Below are 26,278 nucleotides of genomic sequence, written 5' to 3'. Positions count from 1 at the left end.
AATAGTTATGTTAACACAGTAATTAATCAAGTCTGAGGAAAAGAGGAAACAAGTTGTGAATTCAATTCTGCAGTAATAAAAAGAAATGCTGAAAGTTGCCCTGTAAATTGGCATGACTTTGGTAAACAGTCCCTCACTGTGTCTTGAGAACTTGCATGCAGTAAATCACTTCTCGTGGCAACCGTGTAGGTTTGAAGATTTTCACAGGCCTATTCTGTATTTCTGTGTGTGCTAGTTCCTTCTCAGTTCTGTTGACTTAGTATTTAGCCAATGATAAAATACTGAACTGCATAACATGAGGGCATATGCAGTAACACGTTTTCACTTTGAATATTTTAAGGGGAAATTAATTAGAAGAACTCAGCTGAAACCGTGGTGATATCCACATCACAAAACCAGCCTCTGACTCAGTACAGAGCATGAATTGTATAGGGAATGGCTGAGATCACTCCCTCAGAAAAAAATATATTCTGTATATGGTCCCAGTCATGCATAATCCATCCCTAATGCTAGTTCAGTGTAGGTACGTTAAAATGACCTTTACACCCTAAAACTCTTTAGGGTAGAACTGAAATCATTGGTGCAGTAATGTGAGAAACAGTGACTGGATCAATTTGCAACAACTGGAAGTGTCTTTGTTTAGCAGCCTCTGATTTTATTCATATATTTCTGCCTCCTACATGAGATACCTTGGACAGAAGAAGTAAAAGTAGCATTAAAGAACCAAATTCTTGAGCTTAGATTATTGAAAATTCAGAACTGTAGTGAATAAAATGGATTTAACTATGCCGGCGTGAATATAATGAAAAACTGCCGTCCTCAGTGCCATGTGGAAAAATTAGGGACCCTGGCATAACCTTTCATTAGATTTGTAGCAGAAATGAAAGGTGATAGATCAGGATATTTGTGTGAGTGAAGACAGAAAGAATTTCAGCAGCAGACTGCAATGTTGTTAACACCGGGGAGCAGGGTTTCCTCTCCCTCACTGCTCTTGTGGAACAAAAATTTAAACCAGTTCACTGTGGGGTTGCAAGACTTTCCTCTTAACATAGCCTGTAAGTCGAGCAGATGTCCATCCGCCAACCCACAGGGCTCAGCCACCTGCTTTTTCTGCTCAGCCTTTCCCCATTCCTGCTCAGAAAAGACTGAAGGTACCAAAGGAAATCTTAAGACATCATTTCTCTCCTTTTTCATCAGCAAATATCCAGCATAGGAGTTCTCTCTTGCAGTCTTTATGTGTAATGTCTATTAAATGCACCAGGAAATGGTCAACTAAAGGTATCAGCATCTAACTCTAAATGGAGACAAGAGTCCTGCTAAGTATTAGAGGCCAGATCCAATGGTGAACTTCAGCAATGCAAAATGCAGCATGTAGGGCCTGTGGCCCTCTTAGTAGAATTAAACATCCAGAAACAGACCAAGAGATAGATTTAGGCACGTAAAGTCAGGAGCCCTTGCTTCCAGGTGATATCTAAAGACACCCAGAATCCTTATAAAGTGCGCAGGGAATACTGTGTAAAAAACCAAAACCAACCAAACAAAAAAACCCAACCCCAAACAACCAACAAAAAACCTGGCACAATAAATCTCTAGATGGACAATAAGAAATACAGAAACAGATTTGCTGGAAGACTTTGAACCTGAGGAGCCAGATTCACAGCCTCTGTCTGTCCACACAGCAATTGGTGTACGCTCCTGGTAGTAGAGAGCCACTCTTCTTTTAATGGACACCTAGCAGAAGATGTCATGGTGCTTTAGTCATTAAGTTAGTGATGAGAAGAGTCTTTGAGGAGGTGGGATGCCTGTGCTCTGTGCTCTTCTGTGCAGGTTTTCCCAAAGCCTGGGAGACTACCTTATGGATTAGGCAGTAGGCTGGTCGGGAAGGAAGGGGAGGAGCTGTGGTATAGAAAGGATTATGTTTTTTAGAAGGGATTAGAAGAAGAGAGCATAAGTGGGATCGCACCTCTGCAGACTTACAATTAAGGGAGTCATCTTCCTGGTTTCCAGTCATTGCTCTTATAAGAGAAATAACTCTCTTTCCTGGGTGCGGGCCAGAACCCAGCAATCTGCCTCCCAGGGAGATCTCTCATCCTTGGGCTGAAGCATCATGCTCTCTCATGTGTTTTGCAATATGCACTGTTTCCCGTGCACCTTCTTGAGAACGCCCCACAGTGAGATGTTTGAGAACCCTTCTGGGAAATGAGAGCAGCTTCACGTCAGGCAAGGCATTGAATGAAAGTCTCCTAGATCCCGACTGATGATTCATCTGTGGAGTCTCATGAAAATGAAGGCCAGGGTGTTTTGAAAAAGACTTTGGGCATAGCAGTTGTGCAGAACATGGTAGCGATGAACACTTCTAAATCATGTCTGTTGGTTCACGCTGAGCAATGTAAATGTTTTTAATCTCTATAGGGCTTGGACAGGAGATAGTCTTTACCTCTTCAGGTGGATTTATGGGTGTATTCAGCAGAGAATTCTAGGGACCTGTGGAATTTGCGTTATCAAAGACTTGCATGCCCAGCACTGGGGAGAGCTGACCAGGAATGGAAAATGTTCCGGCTTTGGTCTCAGAAACCTAAAGTCTCAGTTTAGGCAGTTTTGTTTTAGGTCCTTTTGTTGCTCTAGCCCTGAGTGTGCTCTTCTGCACAAAGGAGTCCGTCTCAACATCCTTGTCACCTGGTGTACCTACTGCTGCCATCTATTGTAATTTCAACATGCATATTGTTGTATTTGGTAGTGCTCTGAAAGCCCTGGGTATAGCTGATAATGTATTAGCTTTAATTTTAAAAAGTAAAGCACCTGCTTATCGTGATTATGGAAAAGGTTTGAAGTAGGCCTGACTGTTAAAGGCTGAGCAGAAGACAAGTAGAACCTCAGAATAACATGAACATGTATGTGCATCAGTCTCATGATTTCTCAGGGATGACTTGTTTTTTCTCTGCCATTTGGGATTAGAAATAATTTGTCCAGGAGAATGGTAGTTTATTTGAATCCATTAAGATGCAAATCACAATATTTCCCATGCTTTCCTTATTTTTTTAATCTGTTCTTACAAAGCAGAAGTACTTTGGTGAACCCCATAGCAGCACTTTTGTTAAAGTGGGATCATGGTTCTCCTCTTTATTCTGGTCGGTTTTTGGTTCCTGTATGCCATATTCTGCACCTGCATTGAAGTAGGCCCATACCCATGCAGTCACCTCTATCACTTTGTAATTTTGCCTTCCATCACATTAGCATTTACTGCTCTCTTTACAGCATTCCCTTCACTAAAAACCCTAGAAAACCTACTAAGGCTAATTACTTGCAAATAGTAATTGTAATTTTAATGGCAACCTCAGTAAATTGCTTTTTATGTACTGTAAGAAAATGGAAAAACAAGTGTCCGTTTTGCTGTTTAATAAGAATCTTATAGAACAAGAAATAATCCTTTCACTCCTTCCATCTAGTGGGAGCACGAATAAGAAGCCACCAATATCCACTGAGAATCCCTTCTTGTGCCCCATGGGGTTAACAGGAGTTGAGGAGACAGCCAAAGGCTCAGTAGGTGCAGAAATGAAACAGAAATGGAAATGCAAGGAAGATGAAAGATTAAGGTGAAGAGACTGTGAAAGAGGGTGAAGCATAAGGAAGATCACACAGGGCAGAGGAAACCCTATCAAAGCTTCAGAAACATCTCTGGATAAAAAACTGGAGCATTTGGCTGGCTTCCTTCTGCTGTCCAATGGAAGCTTGAGTCCAGAGCTGTTGCAGCTGTAACAATGTTGGGCCAGGGTTGGGGGGGCGTTCAGGAGATGACAAATATCAAAGTGTTAACACCTTATACTATAATACAAGGCCTGTTTTTTCATCTGTAAAATTTATCAGAAAAAGGTCTTGCATGCACGTGTTACATGTGCAGTACAAGAGCTGTGAGGCAGTGATCCGTGTAGAGGTAAGTTAGTATCAGTAAACCAATTATTCTTGCCCCAGAGTGTTTGCACATAGTGTACGGCAAACTGCCTGGTAGGAGGATGTTTTTAGGCGACCTAACTCTATGGATGTTGGGCTGCCATGACTGCCTGCACCGCATCACGATAGCGGCCATAGCAGCAAAGCAGCTCGCAGCTGCTGGTGATTTCTGCTGGGAGGCAGTACCCTGGTGTTTGCAGATCTGCTCTGCTGGGCCTTTTGCCGCGGGTGGGAACCAGTGCCTTGCACCCAGGCGTGCGGCATCACTTATCACCTGCCTGGAAGTAACGTACCTCAGGGTCTGCAGTGATTTGGCAGGCGCAGAGAGCTGCATGGTTTGGCAGAGATTTCCAGAATGGGCCCAAGGCAAAGTGGACTTGGGAGAGAGGAAGCTCTGGGTGGGGAAATGGTGGTGGGAAGGAATCGTTACTTGTCCCAGGCTGCTGCTCTGACCACCCTCAATCCATATCCAAGAGCCCCAAGAGAGGGGAGAACTGAAAAAGGATCTCCTTACAGAGACCTTTTCCAAAGGATGCTGGCAGGAAAAGTAGCTCTGGATTAGATCCATTTGCTCTTAACGTAGTCAGTACCTAGTAAGAGCCAAACTCCTGCCTGTCTTAATAATTTAAGCTTTGCAGAACAGAAGCTGGGTGAAATTTTGACCTTATGTATTACTGCTGTGTAAGTAATCCTCAGAAATGCTCTCAGTCTTGTTAACTGTTTGTAGTTACCACAGGACTTAGAAATAATTATGTTGTACTTTTGCAACAAAAATAAAGCATAAAGTGTGTTCTGGGTTGTGAATTTTGCATTAAAACATGATTTAAAAGCTTGGGAGAAGCTGGCATTAATGAGAAGAGTTGGTTTAGACAGTCTAGTTTAATTCAAATGCAGTTGATGCATCTCATGTGCTGTATATTAGTCTTGGTTTTAAAAGGTGGAAATAATTTGTATAATGTGATGATAAATATGCCAGAAACAATAGCAAGAGACACATGTATCAAAATAGAAAAGACAAGTGGCAAGTTACAGCCAGGGGTAGTTCTAGATATAAAAACCAAACACCAAAACACCTGGCCTATGTTCAGAGTTGACATGTAGAGGAATGCAAGTCTTCGGTAGATGTAAATTGTATGAAAGATACCAATGAGCATAACTATTGTTTACAAACAATTTTCACCTAATTCAACTTTCATCCAAGGTAACTTTCACTGCTGTTTGTGTGGTCAGTGAATTGGCTTGTGCTCTATTTTTTAAACAGATTGATTAACCTGTCCATTTTGATTTTTGAGGTGTTCGTATTCACAGTGCTTTTCACTTCTGTATCAGCATTTACTGCATTTTACACCCTTAATGGAAAACATGTATATGATATTAGCAAAGAGGTGCTTTATTACATCTTGGGTTTTCTTTTAAAGAATGCTGTATAATATATCATACAGTAAGCTGATGTCTGTTCATACTGAAATGCCCCATTCAGAGCTCTTCCATGGAATCTTGTTTTAAAGAGTGGAATTCAGCAGTTGACTCCCAGCACAAATAACCATGTAATTACTCTGCAATCACATAGTAATTAGCATGTACTATTCATATATTGCATAATTATATGCCCTGCAGATTACATAGTAATTATATTTGTACTAAACATATAATTCTATATACCATATAAAAAAAAAAACTTTGTGAGTTCATGGTTAAGATTATAGTTGTATGCTAATGTAATGCAACATTTTATATAAAATGTTACAATTTTATGAGAGGGTTGTATTTTGGGTATCTCATCTCTTCTGCATCTGGTATTGCTTGAACTGTGTGTGGTAGGCTGCTATTATAAGAAGTCCTTGGCTCTGTTAATTTATAGTCAAATGCTGCATGTTTATAATTTTGTAATTTGTGAAGAGAAGAAGCAAAAAGTTGCAGTTTATTGGGCAAGAAACTGGGATTGGGAAGGACTTGGAGTATGAACGGTAAATGTAGGAAGGTTAAATGTACGAACCCACTGAACGTGGTTACAGCATACCGCTAGAGTGAAAAATCTAATGCTACTTATGCATTGCATTATCTCTGGATATCTAAGATCCATGGGGTAGTAGCAGGTAATATATTTGTATACGGTGAAGTGTGTGCTAGCACCCAAGGATTGTCTCGGGCACAGTCAGTTCAAGGAAATGCAGTACCTTGGTGCCCCATGTTAGCCAAGCTACATCATCTCTTCCTGATGTGGGAAAGGAGAAAAAGTTGATGTTCTGGCCGGGGAATGGGAGGCAGAGTAGTAGGGAAATGGAGAGGAGTGGCACTCAGTTGTAGAAGGGCCTCGGACTGAGTTTTTGGGAAAAGGTGGAAGATCAAGAAAAAAAGCTTCTTTTAAGAGGAACTTAGAGCTTTTTAGATCGTTTGAGATGTTTTATCTTTGGTCATCCCCCCTAAGAGGTTGCTGCGGAGTTTTGGATATTTGAAAAATGTTTTGTTCAGCTTGCAAATTCTGTAGCAATGGGAAGTTAATGTATTTTCTTGGATCTGTGATGTTGGCATTCCTAATATTGAAAGCAGCGTTACGATTATTCTTAATTGAATTTTGCATTCTAATGCCAGTTGCCTTCATTTTCAAGCAAAACATATATTGGGTTTTAATGTCTGGATAATGTATTGCAAAATTAAATGTGTAATTATAGCCTTAACTTTTATCTGAGTTTAATTTTTTCTATAACTTCTTGTAGCGTGTGCATGTGTGTGTGTGCGAAAGACATACTCCTTGTTTTAAAATGTTTCTTTCACAGCCACATCAGCTTTTTCAAAGCTTGTAAACTTCATAAAACTTACAGAGTTCAGGTGGCATCTATAGATGTTGTGACAATGTCTTTAACTAAGCATGGAGCTTACAGGCCTTGTGGGTGGCCTTAGCTCACAGTCATGGGTCTGCACCTGCTTTCCTTTCTGTCTGGGTGGGCTGGTTTTATACCTCCAAAACTGTAGTAACAGGCATGTGGCTTTTACATTCTGCAGAGTACACAAATTACATTTAAATGTTGTTAGCTGGTGTGGACACTGAATGTCATTTATACTGTTCAAGGAAAAAATAAAAAATGTCAGAGCTTTACACAACCTGAGTTAGGAGGCCACGTTATCACTGTGTTCTTCTGTGACAGGCCAAACACATCCCTTCCAATTTACCAGCGATTTTAATAGTTTTTTAGTGAGGCCAAGTCTTACCCAATATTCATCCTGCATGTCTGCTACAAAGAAGATAAGGTACAACCTGCCCGGTGTAATCGTCATTTATTTGCCAGCATTCTGATCTTAACGCATGCCTGAGCTCTTGTTCACTCGTTAAACCATTACCCTAGGAAACATAAGGACTGGTGGCAGTTTCTGGCACTGAAAGTTTTGTATGTAACAAATATATAATCAAGATCTCATTAACAGTGAAATAAACACAAACATCAAAACACAATATAAATGTGACGCATTTCTTACTGCTGTTGTGTTGTTTTTTCTAGTGGAGCCAGTACTTTCAAAGGGGAACAATTGCTTGGATGCAGCAAAAGCTTGTAACCTAAATGATACCTGCAAGAGGTTCAGATCTGCTTACATAACCCCCTGCACCAGCAGCACGTCTAATGAAATCTGTAACAAGCGGAAGTGTCATAAGGCCCTCCGGCTATTTTTTGACAAAGTTCCCCCAAAGCACAGCTACGGGATGCTCTTCTGCTCCTGTCGAGACGTAGCCTGTACAGAAAGGAGGCGGCAGACTATTGTTCCTGTGTGTTCATATGAGGACAGGGAGAAACCAAACTGCCTGAATTTACAAGAATCCTGCAAGAAGAATTACATCTGCAGGTAAGATAGCACATGGCAGGGGAGTGATTAATGAGGTACCAGAGAGAACTTTTTGGTACTGCTGAATTTGCCAGGACTAAGGGTCAGAATATCCACTAGGGAAAAGGATGAGTCAGGGGAAAAAAGCAAATGCCTCTGACATCCTTCACAGTATAACAAAAGCCCGCATCTGATTACAGTGCGCGCCTTCTCCAAAACTGTTCACACCTACTCCCTCGCATTACGGAGGAATCTTTAAACCCCCGGTTTAATTTTTACAGATTTCTGTTGGAAAAATTTTCATTAGGTGCCTCTATGAAATGATGTCTCAGAATGATTTTTATGTCCCATTAATGACCAGGTAAAAATAGAATTGTTCATTATAATGGGATTAATTTTCATTGTAATCTTACATGTGAGCTCTAACATCTGTGAATAGAAGCCACATGTCGGACTTTATAAATGGTCACAATACACAGACTACTCATGTTTTTTTTTTCTTCATTGGAAAAAAAGCAGTCCACATTTATAGACTAGATCTCACTATCTTTGTAGAGCTGTTTTAGCCTTGCAATTGTTTTATCTCCCCTCCCCTGACAGGAGTGCTGGGCTGATACAACAGGAGGGTCATTGATTCACTGACCTAATCCCCAGCCTCTTTCCTCTGTGTGTTCAGCCCGGAGAGGCAGCACAGAGCGCTGCTTCACAGGACAAACTGGGTCCTTTCGCCTTCGTTGAGTTCCCTGCAGGTTGTCACACAACACTTATTCAGTGGCGTACGGGACCTCCTCTGCCCTTAGGAAATGCTTTATTCCTACTTAGCATTGTGTATGTTTATATTAGAACGTTGTGCTAATGTCATATTTATGAAGTTCTTATCTTGCTCATTTCTAATGTGTAAATTCCTTGTAGGTTATGCAATTCTGTGAATTAGCAAGCAAGGAAATAAACACTATTGTAAAATGTCAAGGACACTGAAGATATGATATAAATCTTAATAAGTGCTTACATATGCCTGGTAAAATATTTACTTTGAAGTTTGTTTATGAGATCTCCACTGCTGATTTTGAGCGTTTAGCCATAGCCCCTCAGATGTGCCCAGGTGTTGTTCAGAGGTGAGGAGGCAAGCAGCGCCCTACCCTCGATGGCGCAGGGGAGATCTGGAGCCGGTTCCTTGCTGACCCAAATCAGAACAGATTTAAATGAGAGCAGGGTTCTCACTTCAGTCCAGTGGGTTGCATTCAGCACCTTCATAGCTGATGCTACAGCAGTTTATGAAAGCTGGATACATGTAGTCTGAGAACTACCTGTTTTCCATTTCCATATTGCGCCATTAGTCTTTTTGCTTGTATATATTGTCTTCCCTATATGCAAGCCCTCTTAATTAGTAGAGTTACAGTATCTTTACTGTGTTTTCTGCCAAACTTCCAGTGTGTGACAGTGCCAATGAAATGGGAGAGAGGAATTTATAGGGAGACTTCTTCCTATTATTCAGGCTGTAGTGTTCAGGAATTACTTAGTTAAATTAATGCCATTACTCCTCTCATGACTGTGTTTTCCTTTGGTCAGCTTTGATCTAATGTTGTCTCAGCAGCTAAGTTTTTAATGGCATTTTGTTTAATTTGACTTCACGAGTCTGGTGCTGTGTTTTCTCCATTGCAATGCTGCAGAGGAAAGCTTGGTACAATCTCTGCTCCCGTTGCCCTAAGTTGCAGCCAGCACTGGGGTGAAAATGGATTTCTTTATGGATTCTTGCTGTGGATTCTTTTGCTTTAAAATGCCAAAATTAAAAAGTTTGGACTCTTCCAAGGCTCAGTGAGACCTGGCTGTGAGGATGAGGGGCAGCACTGGTACAAGGGAATGGGTGGGTGAATGCCTGCAGGCTCTGGGGCAGAGTTAGTGAGTGCAGCACTTGGGTCCTATGCCTGGAGGTAAAGCAAGCTTGATGTGTTGCTGAGAGTCATCTCACGTAGGTGTTAATACCTCCTGAGCTCTCTAAACTGCTAATGTATTTAATACATTCCCTCTCTACTGTCATGGAGAGGAGGTATCAGCAGCTGAGCTATTCCAGCCTATCCATAATATGGTAAAAGACATTTTGTCTCTGTGACTTGTTGTGCACTTAGAGGGAGTTGGTGTGATTTGTTCCCCTTGTCCCACAGGAAAACAGGGACTTGGGCAGGGGAGAAGATCTCCTCTCTGATATTGGAAGTATTTGCACTGATATATATCAGTCTACATAGTAATTCCAGATATGTTTAGAATAATTAAAAGCAGTAGTAGGCATATAATTCTAACTCTGATAATTACTATTTCATTTTGAAATCAGAAAGAGTATCTAAATGGGAGAATAATTTGAGAATATGTTCTGCCTACTGCGAAACAGAGTCATTTAGAAACTATTATTTGCATGCCTATTACATCTATTAAAGCTTCTTCATAATGCTAGTTAAGACAAGTGGGACAAGTTCTAAAGGGTTTCTGAAAGTACACTCGCAAATGGTTTACAAGTGCTGCTTACTCAGAAATGCAAGATTTGAATCTGCCCGTATTCTGTATAAAATATCAACTGGGCCTGTGCAAACAAGTGTTTAAACATGCAATTTTGGATGCTCTTTAAAAGCTTTGTCCTGGATGCGTGTATCACTGAATCTGTTTTTGAAACAGAGTTAAGAGCAGGGACGCGATTTGGCCGAACTGCAGGTACCACTAACTGAGATGGCAGCATGCTTTGCCTACTTTTTTTTCTTTTTTATTCACTAATCTATCTGGTATATAACATAAACTCTTGATTGAGGAAAAAAGAGACCAGAGATGTCAGGAAATGCAAATAAGTTCTGATTTATGTAAACAGTCCTAATTTTTCAACTTCATCAGAATGCTGAATGGTTCACTTTCATTATCATTTTTCTGCTGCCTCTGCTTGTATCCCAGTCCATATCCAGCTTTGAAACCGATTGGAGTCTCTCAGAAAGCCTGTCAATGCTCACTGCAAAGAAAAGCAAAAAAACAAAGAGCAAAAAGAAGCCATTAGAGTTCCTTTTTATTATGAACATAAACAAAACTTCTAAGGAAAGTCAATATACTGTCAAAAACTTTCACCAATGATGTTGTCCTGGAATAGCGCAAACCTCTGAGGAACCTCCTCTTCCGATCACTTCAGCCACCAATTAAACATCAGAAAGTTGACTGGCATGTTTTAAAAATATCATTCTGCTGTAAATGCAGGCCAGTGTGCTTCATTTTTGCCACTATCACATTTGACAGTATTTCAAATACTATTCTCTTTGAGTAATGGAAGTGTGAGTCATTAGTTTGGTCTTTTTAATAATCTGTTTTGAATTTGCATACTTGCTCTGTCTCTTGGATATGTTCAGAAGGCACTGACCAGAATGATAATGATACAGACGCATTATTTATTAAAAGAACAGTATCAATCCTGTCACATGCTGCAAAGATCTGAAAAGAAGGGTAGCATAAAGTGAGGCATTTTTTGTTAATATAAGAATCCAGTAACAGCAAGTTTCTTGTCCTCCATAATTACTATATTCAAAACGGTTGGTCAAATCATTGAGGCTCATTTTTAAGGTGAAGTAGCCAGAAAGTAGTTCTTGACTAATTTCAGAAGACAGCTGTTTGGACCTTTTTTTTGGCTAAAATAAATACTATTCTTAATGTTTTGCCTTTAGTTCTATAAAAAGCACATGTTGCTGGCTACAGCTATTTGATACTGAAAAAAAAAAGATAAAATGGCTGCATAATATACTTAAATAACCTTTCCTTGTGGGTTGTCTGAAGGATAATAATGAAATGTCCTATTAGGTTTCAGTAGATGGGTCATCTCCCTGAAAATACAATAAAGATGTTTTCAGCACGTGTATTTAGAGAGCTAAATCTTTATAAATGTGCTTTCATTGGTGTGTTCTTACCTCTTGACCAGTTTCTGGTCATCTGTCCTATCCAGTCTTAATTCTGTTGCAACCACCCATTTAATTCTGTATGAAAGAAATCTGCATCTACAGGTATAAGAACACTGTGTGAAGATATGCAATCGTTTTCATCAGTGCATAAAAGAGTTCATCCACAGTAAAAGTTAGAACAAAAGCTCAGCTGCTCGCTACGTTTCCTGAAAATGTAAGAAACTTGCCAAGAAATTCATTTTCCTTCTTTGTATTCTGTTGAACATTTTTAATGATCATTTATGGCGGAAAGGGAGTCACTGTATCTGTGCTCCTTTTCCATAAGGCACGTGTAAATATGCAAATGCTTTATACCAGTACCTGTTTGTAAAAGTGGCTTCTCTGCGTAAGACCTCTGGGCTGTTCCTGCAACATGTACCATTACTGGTTGCAAAACCTACACCTTCATGGGTAAGACTTGCAAGAGGAGGGGGTGGTTCAACACTGTAGGCAAGTCTATGAGGAGATGTTATAAACGTGCAGTCAGCCTTTTTTGTCCTGCTATAGCAGAGGGGGAGCCCAGCATCTTGTGTCAGGAGGGAGCCTTCTTCAGTTACGGCATTAACAAGTAGGAGGAAGGAGTGCACTGAAGGGGTGTGTGGGGGCAGATGGAAGAGGGGAAGAAGAAATATGCCCTTTTCCTCAAATTCTCTATTCCTTAGACTTCGCTTTCATTTTTCTCACTTTCTCCCTTACTTTTTTCTCATGTCTCTTCCCCTTGCTTAGTCTCCTTTCATCTCCTCTTTCCAGAGCTCCCAGTCATTATCTGACCAGTTCTCTGCTGCATTTGAATTCTCTCTATTACGGCCATTTACAGTACCTCCTCACCTGCTCCTCTGCCTGTTGTTCTTTTCCTCCCTCAATATCCTGCCACAGTCCAGTGATCATCTGCAATTCAGCAAATGAGAAGGAAAACATAGGTGCTACCTCCCTTTCTGAGCCTTGTAGCTTATATTGGTTACAATTCAGTTGGCCAGCTACTAAGCTTGACTGCTCAGTCTCAGACTGGCTCTAGCTTTACGTGTTAAAAGGACACTTAGTGGATATTTTCGTGAAGGACACAGTAGCATTATACAGTTCTGTATAATAGAGGTGAATTTGCATCCCTCCGGGGTGTTTATATCAGTTTGGCACTAAAAGCTGTCTGGCAGCTCCTTGAGATGATTGTTTTGCTGTGGGTATGCGAACCAGGACAACGACATAGTTTTTGTTATACTGTTAAGGACATTAAAACAGGGACATTCTTGATTTCTAGAGACGTGCAGGCTATGCCTGTAGTGTATGTTTGGAGACTGAGTCAGGGAGTGGGCAAAAAACCTCGTGTGCTGCCTGACTCACCCTGCACTAGAGGTAGGGTGTCTGCAGGGTAATAGGGTTAGCCTGAGCTCAGCCTACCTGCAAATCCTCCCTGCTCTCTCTGTGCGTGACATCAGGAAAGCTCCCGTGTCTGCAAAATACCAAGTGGGACAGAAAAAAATGTAAAGCTACCTTTTGGCCCATACATTTCAGCACGCCCACAAGCTCACCTCACATCTATAAGCATAGCCTGAATTTGAAGAAGAATGATTTTTATATGTATATACAAGTGTATGCATATACGTATACATTGCTAGAGGTACCATATTTATTTAAGTGAAAAACCCCCAGGAATTAATTCATTTTAATGAATTAATAGTGAGGAATGATCACAGTTCAGAAAATTCAAAAAATGGGATCTGGGGGGAGGTGGGACAGAAGCTGGTGTGCTCTGCAGAGGAAACATGATGGTGTAGTAGAATATGTGTGTGGGGAATTGCTAGCTTGGAAAAAAATATTAATGCAGTCTCTGCAAAATGAGCAAAAACCCTTTCAAGTCAAGGCAAAGTAAAGATAGAAAATGCTGCAATATTGTATTATTTTCTTCCCTTCTAGTCCTTTACATGATTCATTACATTGATGTCTTTCGTTAGCAGAGTAAAATAGACAGAGTATTACTCTCTCCTCCCCCCCATAAACAAAGGTCATTTTAAATTTCTTCTCTCTGAATAAAACTCCAAATGAATCACACAGTTCCTCCTTAAAACATGTCCATATATCCCTTTGGAATCCAAAAATCAGAACACCCAGCAAAACAAGACTGCTTTGTCCCTGTTAAAGTGTAGATGGATCTCATTCTGCGGTGCCAGGATCTGCTTGGCCAATCCTCATTTATACTTTCTCTGTTCTGCTTAAGAGGGTCTTGAAGATTAAAAGCTTGCTGGGTGATTGACATTTCTCCAAAAGAAGCAAAGGCGCAAGGATATAGTAATTAGAAAAATGGCGCAGCTTTATTCCTGCACCCAACTTTGACATCGCTTTGTGCTTTAATGATGAAGAGAGCCTCACGCACAGGGGTTTATGCTCCAAGAAGCAGTAACTAGACAGTATCTTTACTCTGAAGTCCCTTGTCAGGCAAGCTTGAAACTCTCCAAGCGGCATCCCTTCAGTCAGCTAGAACCTCTGCTGATTCCTGAAACCCAGTCTCCACGAAAAGGCAGCGTAATTCTTTTGTGCCCATTATCTGTAAAACACAAGTTATGCCTCAACATCGTCAGAGCTGTTTGATTCAGGCGACTTCTGTTTTGCATGGTGTAGCTTTGGCAGTATCCCTGACGTGGCTGAGGTCCTGCTAGTCCTTTCTGGTTACTTTTAAGGTTAAGAACAAACCGTGGCACTGAATATTCATTATTACCTATCTACAGGGTTGAAAAAGTGAAAGAGGGAATAAAGTATGTGTGTGTGAACATACAGCAATCATAAAATAAACTTGGATACAAATGATCAGAGTTTTATAGGTCGTATTTAGATACCCTGCCTTCCATGTCAGTCCCTTTTTAGCCAGAATGATTCAGTGGGCTGAAGTACAGGCACCAGTAAACTTTAGCTCTAAGAACTTGGGGGCATTTGTATCATCCAAATGTGGTCCTTCATCTCTGTGTATCATTTTGTCTGAAAAGGCTTGTTTTGTTATTCTAAGTGAGAAAGGAAAACTGCCTCTATAATATAAGAAATAAGACTACAGATTAGAAAGATGGGCCAGGAAGGGGGTTACAGAAGGGCAAATGTGACCTGTTCTGTTTTGTTCATTTATTGGGGGGGACAGATTAAACTACATCTATTAATGAAGCAGTTTCACCCCTGTTTAGTCAAAAATATTGAAATCCAGGAAAGTTAAATTTGGCATTAAACTTTAATAGAGATCTAAATGTGGAGCTACTCCTGTTCTTACAGATAAGCAAGCGCTTAATTGCTTTGGTGGAAGGGGTTCCAGTCAGAGTACTGCTACCGCTGATTTGTTGAATTGTTAGTTGAGAGGTTTTTGTAGAGAGCAGGAGTTTAGCATCCACTGTTTGCATAAGTAGTTTCCACCCACTAATCTGTTAAATCTGGTGAAGAGAACATTTTTGATCCCTTTTAACGTACACCCAGCCACATTTGGCTAACTTGCTGTTTCGAGGTCAAAAAAGGGGTGTATATATATCACACAATAGCATTTTCTTTAACAAATCAAAATGTTTTCTCATTTACCTCAAACCATTTATATGCTACAGGCAAGAAGCTGCTGTATGTTTAATGTGAATAACAGAGCTATTATATCAAGTCCGTTCCCAGTGTTCTTCTTCTGACATCAGTGACTTCAGTGGATTTATTCCAGGGATGAATTTAGCTATTCCTGTTCTGTGTAGGTAAATCTTCAGGCAGTGCTAATTAAAAGAATGTCAACTGATTTTACCATTCCATTATGCTGGACTTTGTAAAGGTTATTTATATCATTCTACATCAGGCCCCAGTGAGAGAATATTTCTGGTGGCAGTTCATCTATTCAAATAGCTGCTAGAAAATGTAAGCACTGGAACTAAAAATAAAACTTTGTTTCTCAACAGAGCAAGTGACAGCCACATGCATATTTTCAAATTTTAGCATTTTAATGTTTACTGAATAGAAATTGCATTGCTTTCATTATGTTTTAAGCACTACCATGTTACTCTTGGAGTAACTACTGTCAAGTGTAAGCCAGATGTAAATGTACCAGTATCCTCAAAGACTTCTCAGCAGAGGTGGTGGTTGTTTCCTATGCTTTTGATTATCTGCTGGCTTTAAAACAAGTGACACAGAAAAAGTTTCTGGTGTGTGTTTACTGTTGAATATAGATTTTCTGTGTGAGCTGACTGTGACCGTTGCCTAAGATTATTAATAGATGACCTTACATTCACATGTTTGTGTTTACACTATATTTGTTCAAGGACATTCTATAAACCATTACAGTGAGCTTTTCTGTTATAAAGCACATATGACTAAGACCTCTGTTAAATTCAAACTTGACCATATTGTTCAAGTGTTCAGTTCACTTTCTTTTCTTCCAATTGAAGCATAAATTAAGTGGTTGTCCTCTCAGTTATAATGCTCTCTTTTCTAATTCGGCATTGTGAAATGCTGGAGATACATCTCAGTAACCGGCCATCATGCAGCACTGCAAAATATTCTTCAGAATGGACAATGTCTTTCAGAGCAACTTCCATAAACATCTGGATGTATCACAGCCTGTCAGCTCTCAGCCTCAGTGGCCGTGTTCAGGATTTTGACAATGGAGACAAAAAACCCCTCTTAAGACAGCCACATCATCCTTAACTGGTAAAAATGGTTTATTTTCCAGTCTTATACTACAAATCAGTGCTTTTTGTACTAGCATTATATATCCATATAGCTTCTAAAAGCAAGTAAAACATGTTGAATAAGATCAATGCTATATTGGTTTGCTAGTGCCAGAACTTTTCGACTTGCTGTTTGATGGGGCTTGTTTTGTGCATGGAAAAGAAGGGTTCACATAAAAGAGACTCTAATCCACTTTTATCTGCTGTAGTTCTGATTTTATATTTGTTGTCTTACTCCTGAAGTCAGAACAGTTTTTAGAGTAGCTTCAGGATGAGTTTCAGCTATGCTGGCTGCCTACAGACCCGGCGCGATTGAGTGCAAGGAGACACTGGGCACCTTTTCTTTCTGTCAGCCAGGTCTCTGACAAGGAGACACGGAGTTGTTCCCTTCAGGAATGCCACCACACATACCACAGTGCCACTGAGGGATTTTCCTATGCAAAAAGCATCCCTACATAACCTTAGGAAACCTGATGATCCAGTGCATCTGCCAACAGAAACTTTTCTGGTAAAGAGAGAACTTGTATTGGACTTGTTGGATTATTTTCTGTCTCCAAACTCCACAGCGGTTTCATGCTTGAGCCAGCAATATTCTATTATAGTTTATTCAAGTGGTTACAGAGAATATTATTGTCATGGATGTCTTTCCCAGCTACTTGAAACCACATCCTTTCAGTGTGCACTCACGATATATTTGTTAATAAACACCTAAGCATCCAGTGGCACACTCAAGGACCTGCAGTGGCACTAATTTCTTTGGCTTGCTTTTTGAGAGTGACAATGATTTTCTTAGGTTTTCAGCCTGTAATTCAAAGACACTCCTGCCTGCCCAGCTAATGAAGTGAGAACAGCTCTATCCATAATGCACTAGTTCTTTCCTGAGTAACATGCTATCAAGAGACGCTCTCTGAGGCTTGGACATCTTTAAACTTGACAGTCATTTATATTTAGAAGCTTCAAATTAAACAGCATAAAGGAAATGAAATAAAATGAAAATACACAAATTCACGGTACTGGGAAAGCAGCTAGTGGATTTGTTCATGTTATTGGAGAGCTTTGGTATGGAGACAGGTAGACTAAATAGAAATCTTACCAGCATCTCCTGATAGAAATCCCAGACTGACAGTTCAGCCTGTCATTTTGTAGAAGATTCTCTGAGAAGTGTTTTCTTTGCAGCTGAGAAGACAGAAACACATTATGCGTGCTTAAAGTCAATGCAAGGAAACAGAGCCCCACAAAACATATTTAAAACAGGTTTGATTTCCTGTGGAGTGCTTTCCAGATGTTCTCTCAAACAGGCCTCTCAAAAATGATGTGAGGTAATTTTTTTGCAAACAGAAAGAGAAAATTCTGTTTTGTGTCACTGCATCTGAGAATCACTGTTCTAATTCTTTATTACATTACCTTGGGCTCAGGATTTGCACGGTATTTTTCAAAATTGGTTTTATTACACAAAAGGTCAGTAGCATAAAAATATTTATATTACCCAATTGCAAATAAATCATACTTGTTTAGAATCACATTTGGGCTTAGTAGTTTTCCTTAAACCCAAAGGAGACCTTAATATATTAAATTAAAATTACTCTCATGCACGATCTTGAGTCATTTAGAGGATTTAACTAACATTGATAAACTATGAGATTAGTGTTTTGTTAGGCTCTTTTGATTTTCTATAGCAGACATTGTGTAAAAAGATCTAACGGGTCTCTAGCAGATGACATGAGCAAGGAGAAAGGATGATATTAACAGAAAATGGTATATAACTTGCTTCATTTTGCTTTGCATAAAATACAGTAAGAGAACATGGTGTGGGGTATGTTTATTTTAGAGCACTTCTTACTCCGAAAATTAGCTTTGTTAATAGAAGAATAAAAAGAATACAATGTACTGTTAATTTTAAAATATAGATATGCATAGGTGGAAATATTTTTCATTTTGCATGACTGAATTTCTAATAGTTAGCTCTCCATAATCTGGGGTGCTAGATGTCTAGAAGGCCCCTGGTAAACAAAAAGCCTGGATAACGTAGGTACTGGCAGACATGGTCGGGAACACGGTACAGTCAGCCAGCCAGTTTGGGTCAAGTGTGGGTGCTCAGCTGGAGGAACCAGCTTTGGTGGACTGTCGTGTCTGTGTCTGATGCTCTGAGCAAGCACTTGTGATGCTACGAGGCATCTGAATGAGTCTTGTGTGGCCTCTGGTGTTTGTTTCTGTATCCAGTTATTCCACAGTCCAAATAGGCTGCCTCTGTATAATTGGGGATTGTCTATATTTTACTTCCAGATGAACAACACAATTTTTAGAGATAAATCAAATCCAGAATCAAATATTTGCTTGGGCTTAGGCTGCCAGTCATTTAAAATAACAAAACAGAAGCAAAACCAGATAAAAACCAGCTTCTTTCAGTTAGTAACTGGTATTTGGGGTCCAAGATCCTGTAATGGTTTCTGCCAGCATTGCAAAAGATTTGGATCAGCTCACATGAGAGAAACTGCTTTCAGTATTCAGGTCTTGGGAGCCAAATGGTCTGCCATCAGATTTTTACTTTTACCCTTCCTTCCCACTTCCCAAAAGGTACAAATGCTGAGCTGTATGTCAGGGCGCAGCATGGGCTGGGGGCTCCCTGGAGTCTGTGGGGACCCCCCCTGGGACAGGCAGGGCACGACGTTGCAGGCAGGGCTTGTCCCACCACCCCAGCCAGGGAGCGGGGCAGCTGGGGGCAGCGCTGGGCATCAGGCACCTCCCTGGGGACAGCTTGGGACATCAGCCCATGAGTGGACCTGGCTCAGTGGGGCCCATGGCTGGGCAGGGCAGGGCTGTGGGGGGCTGGAGACCGAGGTCCTACAGCATCGCTGGGGCAGGGACTGAGGCCTGGGAGGGCTGGAATGGGGTCCTGGGCCATTGGCTGGGTAGGGAAAGCCCTGGGGGTGGGCAGGGACATTAGTGCCCTCAGGGCCCAGACACTGTCGTTGTTTGAGAAGGAGGGTAGCAACCACAGAAAAACTAACCTTTTTGCTGAAAAAAATTAATGGAGTTGCTGTTTAATAAATATATGTAAAAATGGCCATTTAAAAAAACTGTCAAAATTCATAGTTGCTCACAGGTGCTCAATACTGTGTGTACATAACTAAGGAGGTATGAGATGTATTAGTATGACTCAGCTCTAGTGTCTTTTAATGAAAAAAAAATGGGTCAAAACTATATTACTAGGTGCTGGGAGAGTCATCTCTCTTGTGATGGAGCTGCTCTGAGGCTTTTTTCAGCTCACTGGTTGATAGAGTTTCTTATGTAGCCTTTGCCTCATTTTCTTGCTGCCCACTCACTGTGTGTTTATGAAACAAAGATAAAATGAAAAGCTCCTCCAACAATGAAGCCATTAGTCTGGCCACATACCAACCCCTCTTGTCACTATAGCATCCCAGCAGAAATAGCACCACCCAAGCTATATGGGAGCTATTTGTAGCCACAGAGGAGGATACTGCAGTTGACCCCCACAAAAGAAGAACAAGTATTTTGGCTTGTTTTTTTTCTGTAATGGTGTCATTTATCACTATGACACATATTCATTGACTTAGTCTGAATTTTTTCAGTGTCAGATTTATACTTCTTTTCTGTTTTGAATATTGATGCAGCACTTCCCTTACGTGACTGTACTGTGTCTGCCAAATGGTGTCTAGACGCTAGAGCAGCTTTGACTAATTAGTGTAGTCACCCCAGTCACTCAGCTTTGGCATTTACGTACTCTTTATGTTACTGCCGTCGTGCCATAAACAGGTACCTAAACACAAGCAGCAATGTAAAGAGAGGTGGCAGTGAGCACGTCCAGTCTTTACCTAACATCGAGGTGAGCGCAGAGGACAGCAGCCATCGCTCCCTGCATTCACTAACAGGGCAAGTCGTAACCACTCACTTGGACGTCGTAGCGTATGTGCGTGCAGTCAGCGGGAGATCCAGATTCAATGTCGTTCTTGGTCTGAAGATCACCACTGCAAAGGCAAGGCTAAGAGAGATTTCTCTCTCAAGGCTCAGCCCCTGTGTACCAGCAATTGAAGATGCATGCAGCCAGAGAGAAAAAAAGAAGTAAGAGAAATCAACGCCTGCCACGCAGGAATAGTGGTACTTCTTGGGGAGGACTCATGGCTAGTTTGTAGAGCTGCTTTCCAGTAGGGCGTGATTTACACCAGATCCAAACTAAAAATGCAGTTTTAGCAATTTTTGTGCAACTTCATAATTTATATCATGCTTTTGAATATTGCACCAGTACTGAAGCTGAGTTGCCCAACTTTAAAGGGGGAGACCTGATAAATATCAAAGATAATTTCAGAACATCAAAGAACTTTTACAAAACTTTGAGAATAAAAAATAGTGAAAACCTAACCAATGTTGCCTACACAACAGGCTGTGCTAATATAAAATTAAATTGCCTCAAAAATTATATGCAGATTAAACACAATACTGCTATTAACAAAGCTTATTTGTAAGAAAAATTTGAAAGTTTTGATTTATCCTGCTGAGTATTTGAAGAACCACTATCATAAGGAAAACAAATTAACTTTGTTTTCTTTGTATTTTTAACCGTTACAAATGATTTTACTGGTGTGAATACAAAGCATTAGAGAATAGCAGGTTTGGGATTTTCTTCTCTTCTTCTCAGAAAGACTGTTTGTTGTTTGAGCATATTTTCTTTGAATTTTCCAATAGGATTATTCTTATTTTTTCAGTTAGTGGTATACAAAATATTTAAAGTAAGCTTTCCAGATCTGCAGTTTACTTTGAGGAGATTTTCCACGGCTAAGATAGGACTCATCTAATTTGTGAGTTTTTTGCCCTACAAAGAGAGGAATTTTTTTTTTTTTCTTTCAAGGAAGAAGATTTCTGTGTGGTTCTCTTCGGTTCCTTTTTTTATGCAAGGGAAGGGAAAAAAAAATCATATTCTGCTGTGAGAGGATTGGTGATTCTTCAACAGGAAAAGAAATTAATAGTTCCTTTTAAATGTGGTCCTGCTGCGTGTTATGTACAATATAAACCTGCCTGTCTCTCTCTATCCAGCCATCTAGCAAATAGATACACATATGTACATTGCATATGTAAAATGGTGCACACTTAAAGGCACACGTGTTGCAAGCTCTGCTTGTCCTCTAGATTCCCAGACTGCTCGGTCATAGGCACTTACCCACAAGTTGCGACCTACAAGTTGCTTCCTGCTGAAGGAACACTAAGTTAACACAGTATGCGTATTTTTATAAGACCACTACCAGCTGATTCCTCTTTTTCAGCATCCCTAAAAGGATTGTCTCTTTTACCCAAACCGTTCTTAATATCGTGTGAAATACTTAAGGATAAATGATAATATGGTTCCTAATTAGGCTAATTTGTCTCTCTCCAGATAAATAGCAGTATCACTGTTTTGGTATTGCTGATGAGCACGCTTTCATCAGTGCCACTCTACTGGAAATGTTTGCGGCTAGATCTTCAGTGAGCGTTAATCAGCAGATCTTCACTGAAAACGATGGTGTTATTTTATGACAGATGGAGGTCTGTCTCTGTTTTTATTTGCTGGCCTTAACTTCATCTCCAGTGGAAATGAATCCACATAAATATCAGGTGTAGTTAACAGCTCAGGAGAGAGTGAGAACTTTGATAGTATGAAGTTTGCATGACTCACTAGGGAGGAGGTGTATGATGATGTCGAGTAATGCTTGGACCAGAGCTATCTGAACTATATTTGGCTTACGAAAACTTAAATGTGCAACATTGTCAGATCATTACCTTTTATGACCACAAAAACTCTTCAGAAATTAACATAGAAATCAAGCTGTATGCAAGAGGGATCAGCAGAGCAATTTTTAGCCTCCTTTAGGATTCACAACAATAAATTCTTTAAGCAGTCTGGGAAGTAAATGACTGGTTATCAGTCCTTAAAAACATTCAGAGAAGAGGAATGTATTAAATGATCTCCGGACTAATGCACCTAATAATCTAAGGGAGAACTGGACATTTAAGAATGATAAAATGATGGCAGGAAATGTTTTCAGGATTTTCACAATGCTGATCATATAATTGCAGCTCCAAAAAGATTTATTTGTGGTCACATAAATAATGAAATTTAAATCTGAGGAGCTACTTTGTTTTAGAAACACAAAAATACTGTACATAGAGCAGGCTTGCTCCTTCTACCATGGCAAACGTTTTTCATACTAGATAGATGTAATAGGCTCTCTTCTGTCCTAAAACAGACTTCATCCAGGTATTAGTAGAATTTGTAAAAACCTTAGAAACTGTCAACTGCCTTTGTTCCCAGTTGTGTAGAAGGCTGGATCCGAGCCTCTATCTTAATTATTGACTGAGAGAGGAATCACTGCAGTGTCGTAGGGTTTCCTTGCCCGGATTTTCTTCATTGTGCAACTATTTATCTCTTCCCATACCTTGGCATCTGTTTCTTCTCCGCCTCTCCCCTGGTAGGTACGTATATATTCACCAGCAAAGTAGAGATTTTATGGAAATTTAGAAATTTATGTATACATATAGGGTATCTTGAAGAATCGGTAGGGAGCTTGACTTTTTAAAGCTATTAAAGGCAACTGGGTACAGCCGTCCATCTCAAGGTCGAATGGTTAAATAAGGGAAGGGAGCAAGTGAAAAGCTTACAGTTGACTGTGGTTTAAAGGCAATCATGGATTTGCTGGTGTCAGTACAGTTAGCGAGGGCTGGAACTAAAAAGAGGTCATGAGAATAGCTCAGATAAGTTCAGGTACAGTTTGCATACGGTCTATTTATAGGATGCTTTCTCAAACTAAGCCTGTGAACCTTTTGAAGTTTGCCCATCACTATTTTCAGGCCACTTAATGATGTACATCCAATCCCATTCTGAGATAGGTAAAACAATAAAGCAAACAAAGATAATTAGTCTCTGGAGCATGTAAACAAATAAAGTAAATCACTTGCAAATCACTTGTTTCTGCTAACTTTTGTGTTTTCTTTGCAAAACTAAAAAAGAGCATTTATGTTGCAAATCTACATAATGCTAGAGCAGTGCTGAAAATGCACAGCTTATAGTATTCTGATTTTGAGAGGGCTTTGCAAAGATTAAGCATCTGATTCTGAAACATCACTGTGAGTTGTTATACGCAAAAGAACGTTTTCATCCCTTTTTCACAGAAGAGAAGATTGAAGCAGGGAGGTTAAATAGTTTTTTTCATGGAGATAAACGTCTAAATGACACTTTATAAATAAAGTCACTGCTCCAAGTTGACAAGTCTAAGTGAAAGCACTAGTGGAGCTGAGGAAAGCAGGCCAAGATGGGGAGGAGAGCAGCTGTAGGATGTGGGACCTTGACCCACCTCAGTGATGCCTCCCAAATTTTACAGAGCTGAATGGGAGCATTATGTGGCCTTTAAAGCACAAATAACCAGAAGAGTTCTGGCTGCTAGTCCTTTTTTTTGCTTTCCAGCATAGTAGTAATCTGTTAATTGCCATACAATTTCAATGCTAGTCTTAAAGCAGTTTCTCTAAGTAAGCAGTGCTCTCCCCCTCTTGGACAGGGGGTAACTGAGGTAAGTGAAGATAACACAGCCATTCAGCAGCAGAACGTGATGCAGAGCTGGTTCTCAGCCCTGGGCTCAATACTGTAGACTTCGGATAAATGCACATTTTACAAGAACAAATAGATTCTCAGTACCATGGCTCCGGGGGGCTGTGGAGACCATGCCGTCTGGATCTGCCTGCTACCCCAGTTCAGCCAGCTGGTTCTGCAGGCCAGTCCAGAGCAGGGGTAAGCCCATTCCGTGGAAACTCAGGGCAGTACCAAAGCAGGTCCTGCCTCAAGTCATGCAATAAGAGGACTCTGTGAGCATAAACATACAGTTTTGTGTAATCAGTGAAACAGCAGAAACTCTGTTCTGAATCTGTAGAATAACAGATTCCAGTCAGAGTTCAGATCCAGGCAAAATGGCTGTTCATATGATAAAATCGCTCTTTGTCCTTTTTTTGGCATGAAAATGCAGAGCAGTTCTTTTAGTAAAGAGCAGGCGTTGCCCTGTTGTTCTGTCCCTTTTTACTGTTTTCTTACACTTTTTTGTTCTGACTTCAAAAATGGATTCTGGAAAGAGATGTGTCTTAGAAAGAGACTCTCATCAGCTGAAATGTGTCCAATATATATTTAAGTTAAAGAGTATTAAGGCTTGTCCCAAAATAAAGAGTGTAAAAGGTAAGAATGCCTGCAGGCTTGATTTTTGAAGATATGCATTTTTCTTCATGTTGCAGATCTCGCCTTGCAGATTTCTTCACAAACTGCCAGCCTGAGTCACGGTCTGTTAGTAGCTGTCTGAAGGAGAACTATGCTGACTGCCTCCTCGCTTACTCGGGGCTTATTGGTAAGAAGGCAGGGAGGGGTGGGGGCTCGTTGTTGTCCAAGAAAAACACCCGAACTATATTTTGAAGGCCCACAATAATACCGTACAATATGATGCTAGGCAAAATTCTCCACCTTAAGTGTATTGGCCCTGTGCTACCTTACAGAGATTCCTGGGGTAAATTTGTACATTGCAAGGAAATTAAGGATAGAAAATAAGGAGAGAGAGGTGCCTGAATTTGAAATAAATTCAGGCTTACAAAGTAAAGCTTATTAAGGTTGTTGAATTTGGACAGGATCATGGAGAATGAAGTTAAAAAGAGCAAGTAAAACTACAGCTTGGTTGATTTTGCAGCTGTCATTACAAGGTTGGGTAAATACCTCTTGGTCTTCAGGGAAATTTTGCAGGACATTTGAGGAATGAGACAACAGACCAACCCAGCCTTGTTTCACTTTCAGCTGCTATTCTTTCCCTGATGTCCTTCTGTCCACTCTAAATGTTTTCTGAGATGCATATCAATGGAGGTGAACTGAGACCAAATTTATCTTCTGAAATCCTCTTCCCTCCCCAACATAATTCATTTTGTTTGCTGTCACCTTCCTGACTGTCAACAGGCACAAGGATGCCTTTATGCAAGCCAGGTTCCATATACCACATGCAGTGTTTGATTCCTGAAAGAGAGGGATCATCTCAGGAAGGTGAACTTGTTGTAGAAATACCATGGTTGGGCAATAAAGAATAAATGAATGTCAAAACTCTGAAACAAACAAATTTTAAAGGCCACCAGATAAGATGTTTTTAAGCTCACAGCCTGCACCTGCTGCGATGCAGTAATATCCCCTTCTGTTGGGAGCGAAGGTCCCAGCTGAGGCCCTGAAGCAGATCCTGCTGTTAAATAAATGTCTCTGGAGATAATATACAAAATAAAATATTTCTAAAATAGGTTAGTTTTGCTGAAAAATGACTGAAAGCTATGTTCACTGGCTTATTGTTATCATTCTTATTACTCTAGCAGCTAACAAGTGAGGTAAGTCCATGTGGCAACTGGTAAAATAAGATGTGATGGTTTCAAAAGATATGCTTCTACGACTTAAGGGATGAAGACAACGTGCAAAGGGTATAACATATGAACAGTTATGACAGAATGTCATTTGACTCTAAAACAAAGAATTGAATAGCCTTGAAATCTGATCTAGTCAATGAGATTAAGAAGTCTAGCTGCTGGCAAAGAGTAACTGTTACTAATAGATACTTCTGGGTAAGAGCTGCCAAGAAGTTCTTGCTGGATCTAGTGAATTTTGCTGGCAGTTTTGTTGGATCCATTTTTCAATTTAACCGTAAGGATGACCCAGTTCCATAGTCATGTGGTTTTGTGTTACTGTGGATGACCATGCTGGAAAACACTGTCACACATCAGAAATGTGGAATGGATCCCTAAGGAGCTGAAATCAAAAGGAGATCTAATTTCCAAAGGGAAAACTAAACATTTTTCTTCCTTCCTGCTAGCCCCTAGGCACATGCAAAAAGACGGCTA

The 26,278-nt window shown here is 40.3% G+C and overlaps 1 protein-coding gene across 1 annotated transcript in view; it reads left to right on the top strand.

Moving 5' to 3' along the window:
- The window catches only part of GFRA1 (GDNF family receptor alpha 1), a 160,706-nt gene that overhangs the window by 96,102 nt on the left and 38,326 nt on the right, over window positions 1-26,278 (top strand). Inside the window, exons 6-7 of the mRNA XM_009476062.2 lie at window positions 7,446-7,785; window positions 24,656-24,765. Coding sequence (XP_009474337.1) covers window positions 7,446-7,785; window positions 24,656-24,765 — 450 coding nt within the window. The remainder of the gene's footprint in view (window positions 1-7,445; window positions 7,786-24,655; window positions 24,766-26,278) is intronic.

The sequence above is a fragment of the Nipponia nippon genome, unplaced genomic scaffold (assembly GCF_047370975.1).
Source record: "Nipponia nippon isolate SJK-2023a ecotype South Korea unplaced genomic scaffold, ASM4737097v1 scaffold_3, whole genome shotgun sequence".
NCBI classification, from domain to species: domain Eukaryota; kingdom Metazoa; phylum Chordata; class Aves; order Pelecaniformes; family Threskiornithidae; genus Nipponia; species Nipponia nippon.
This window is presented reverse-complemented; position numbering and strand designations above follow the sequence as displayed.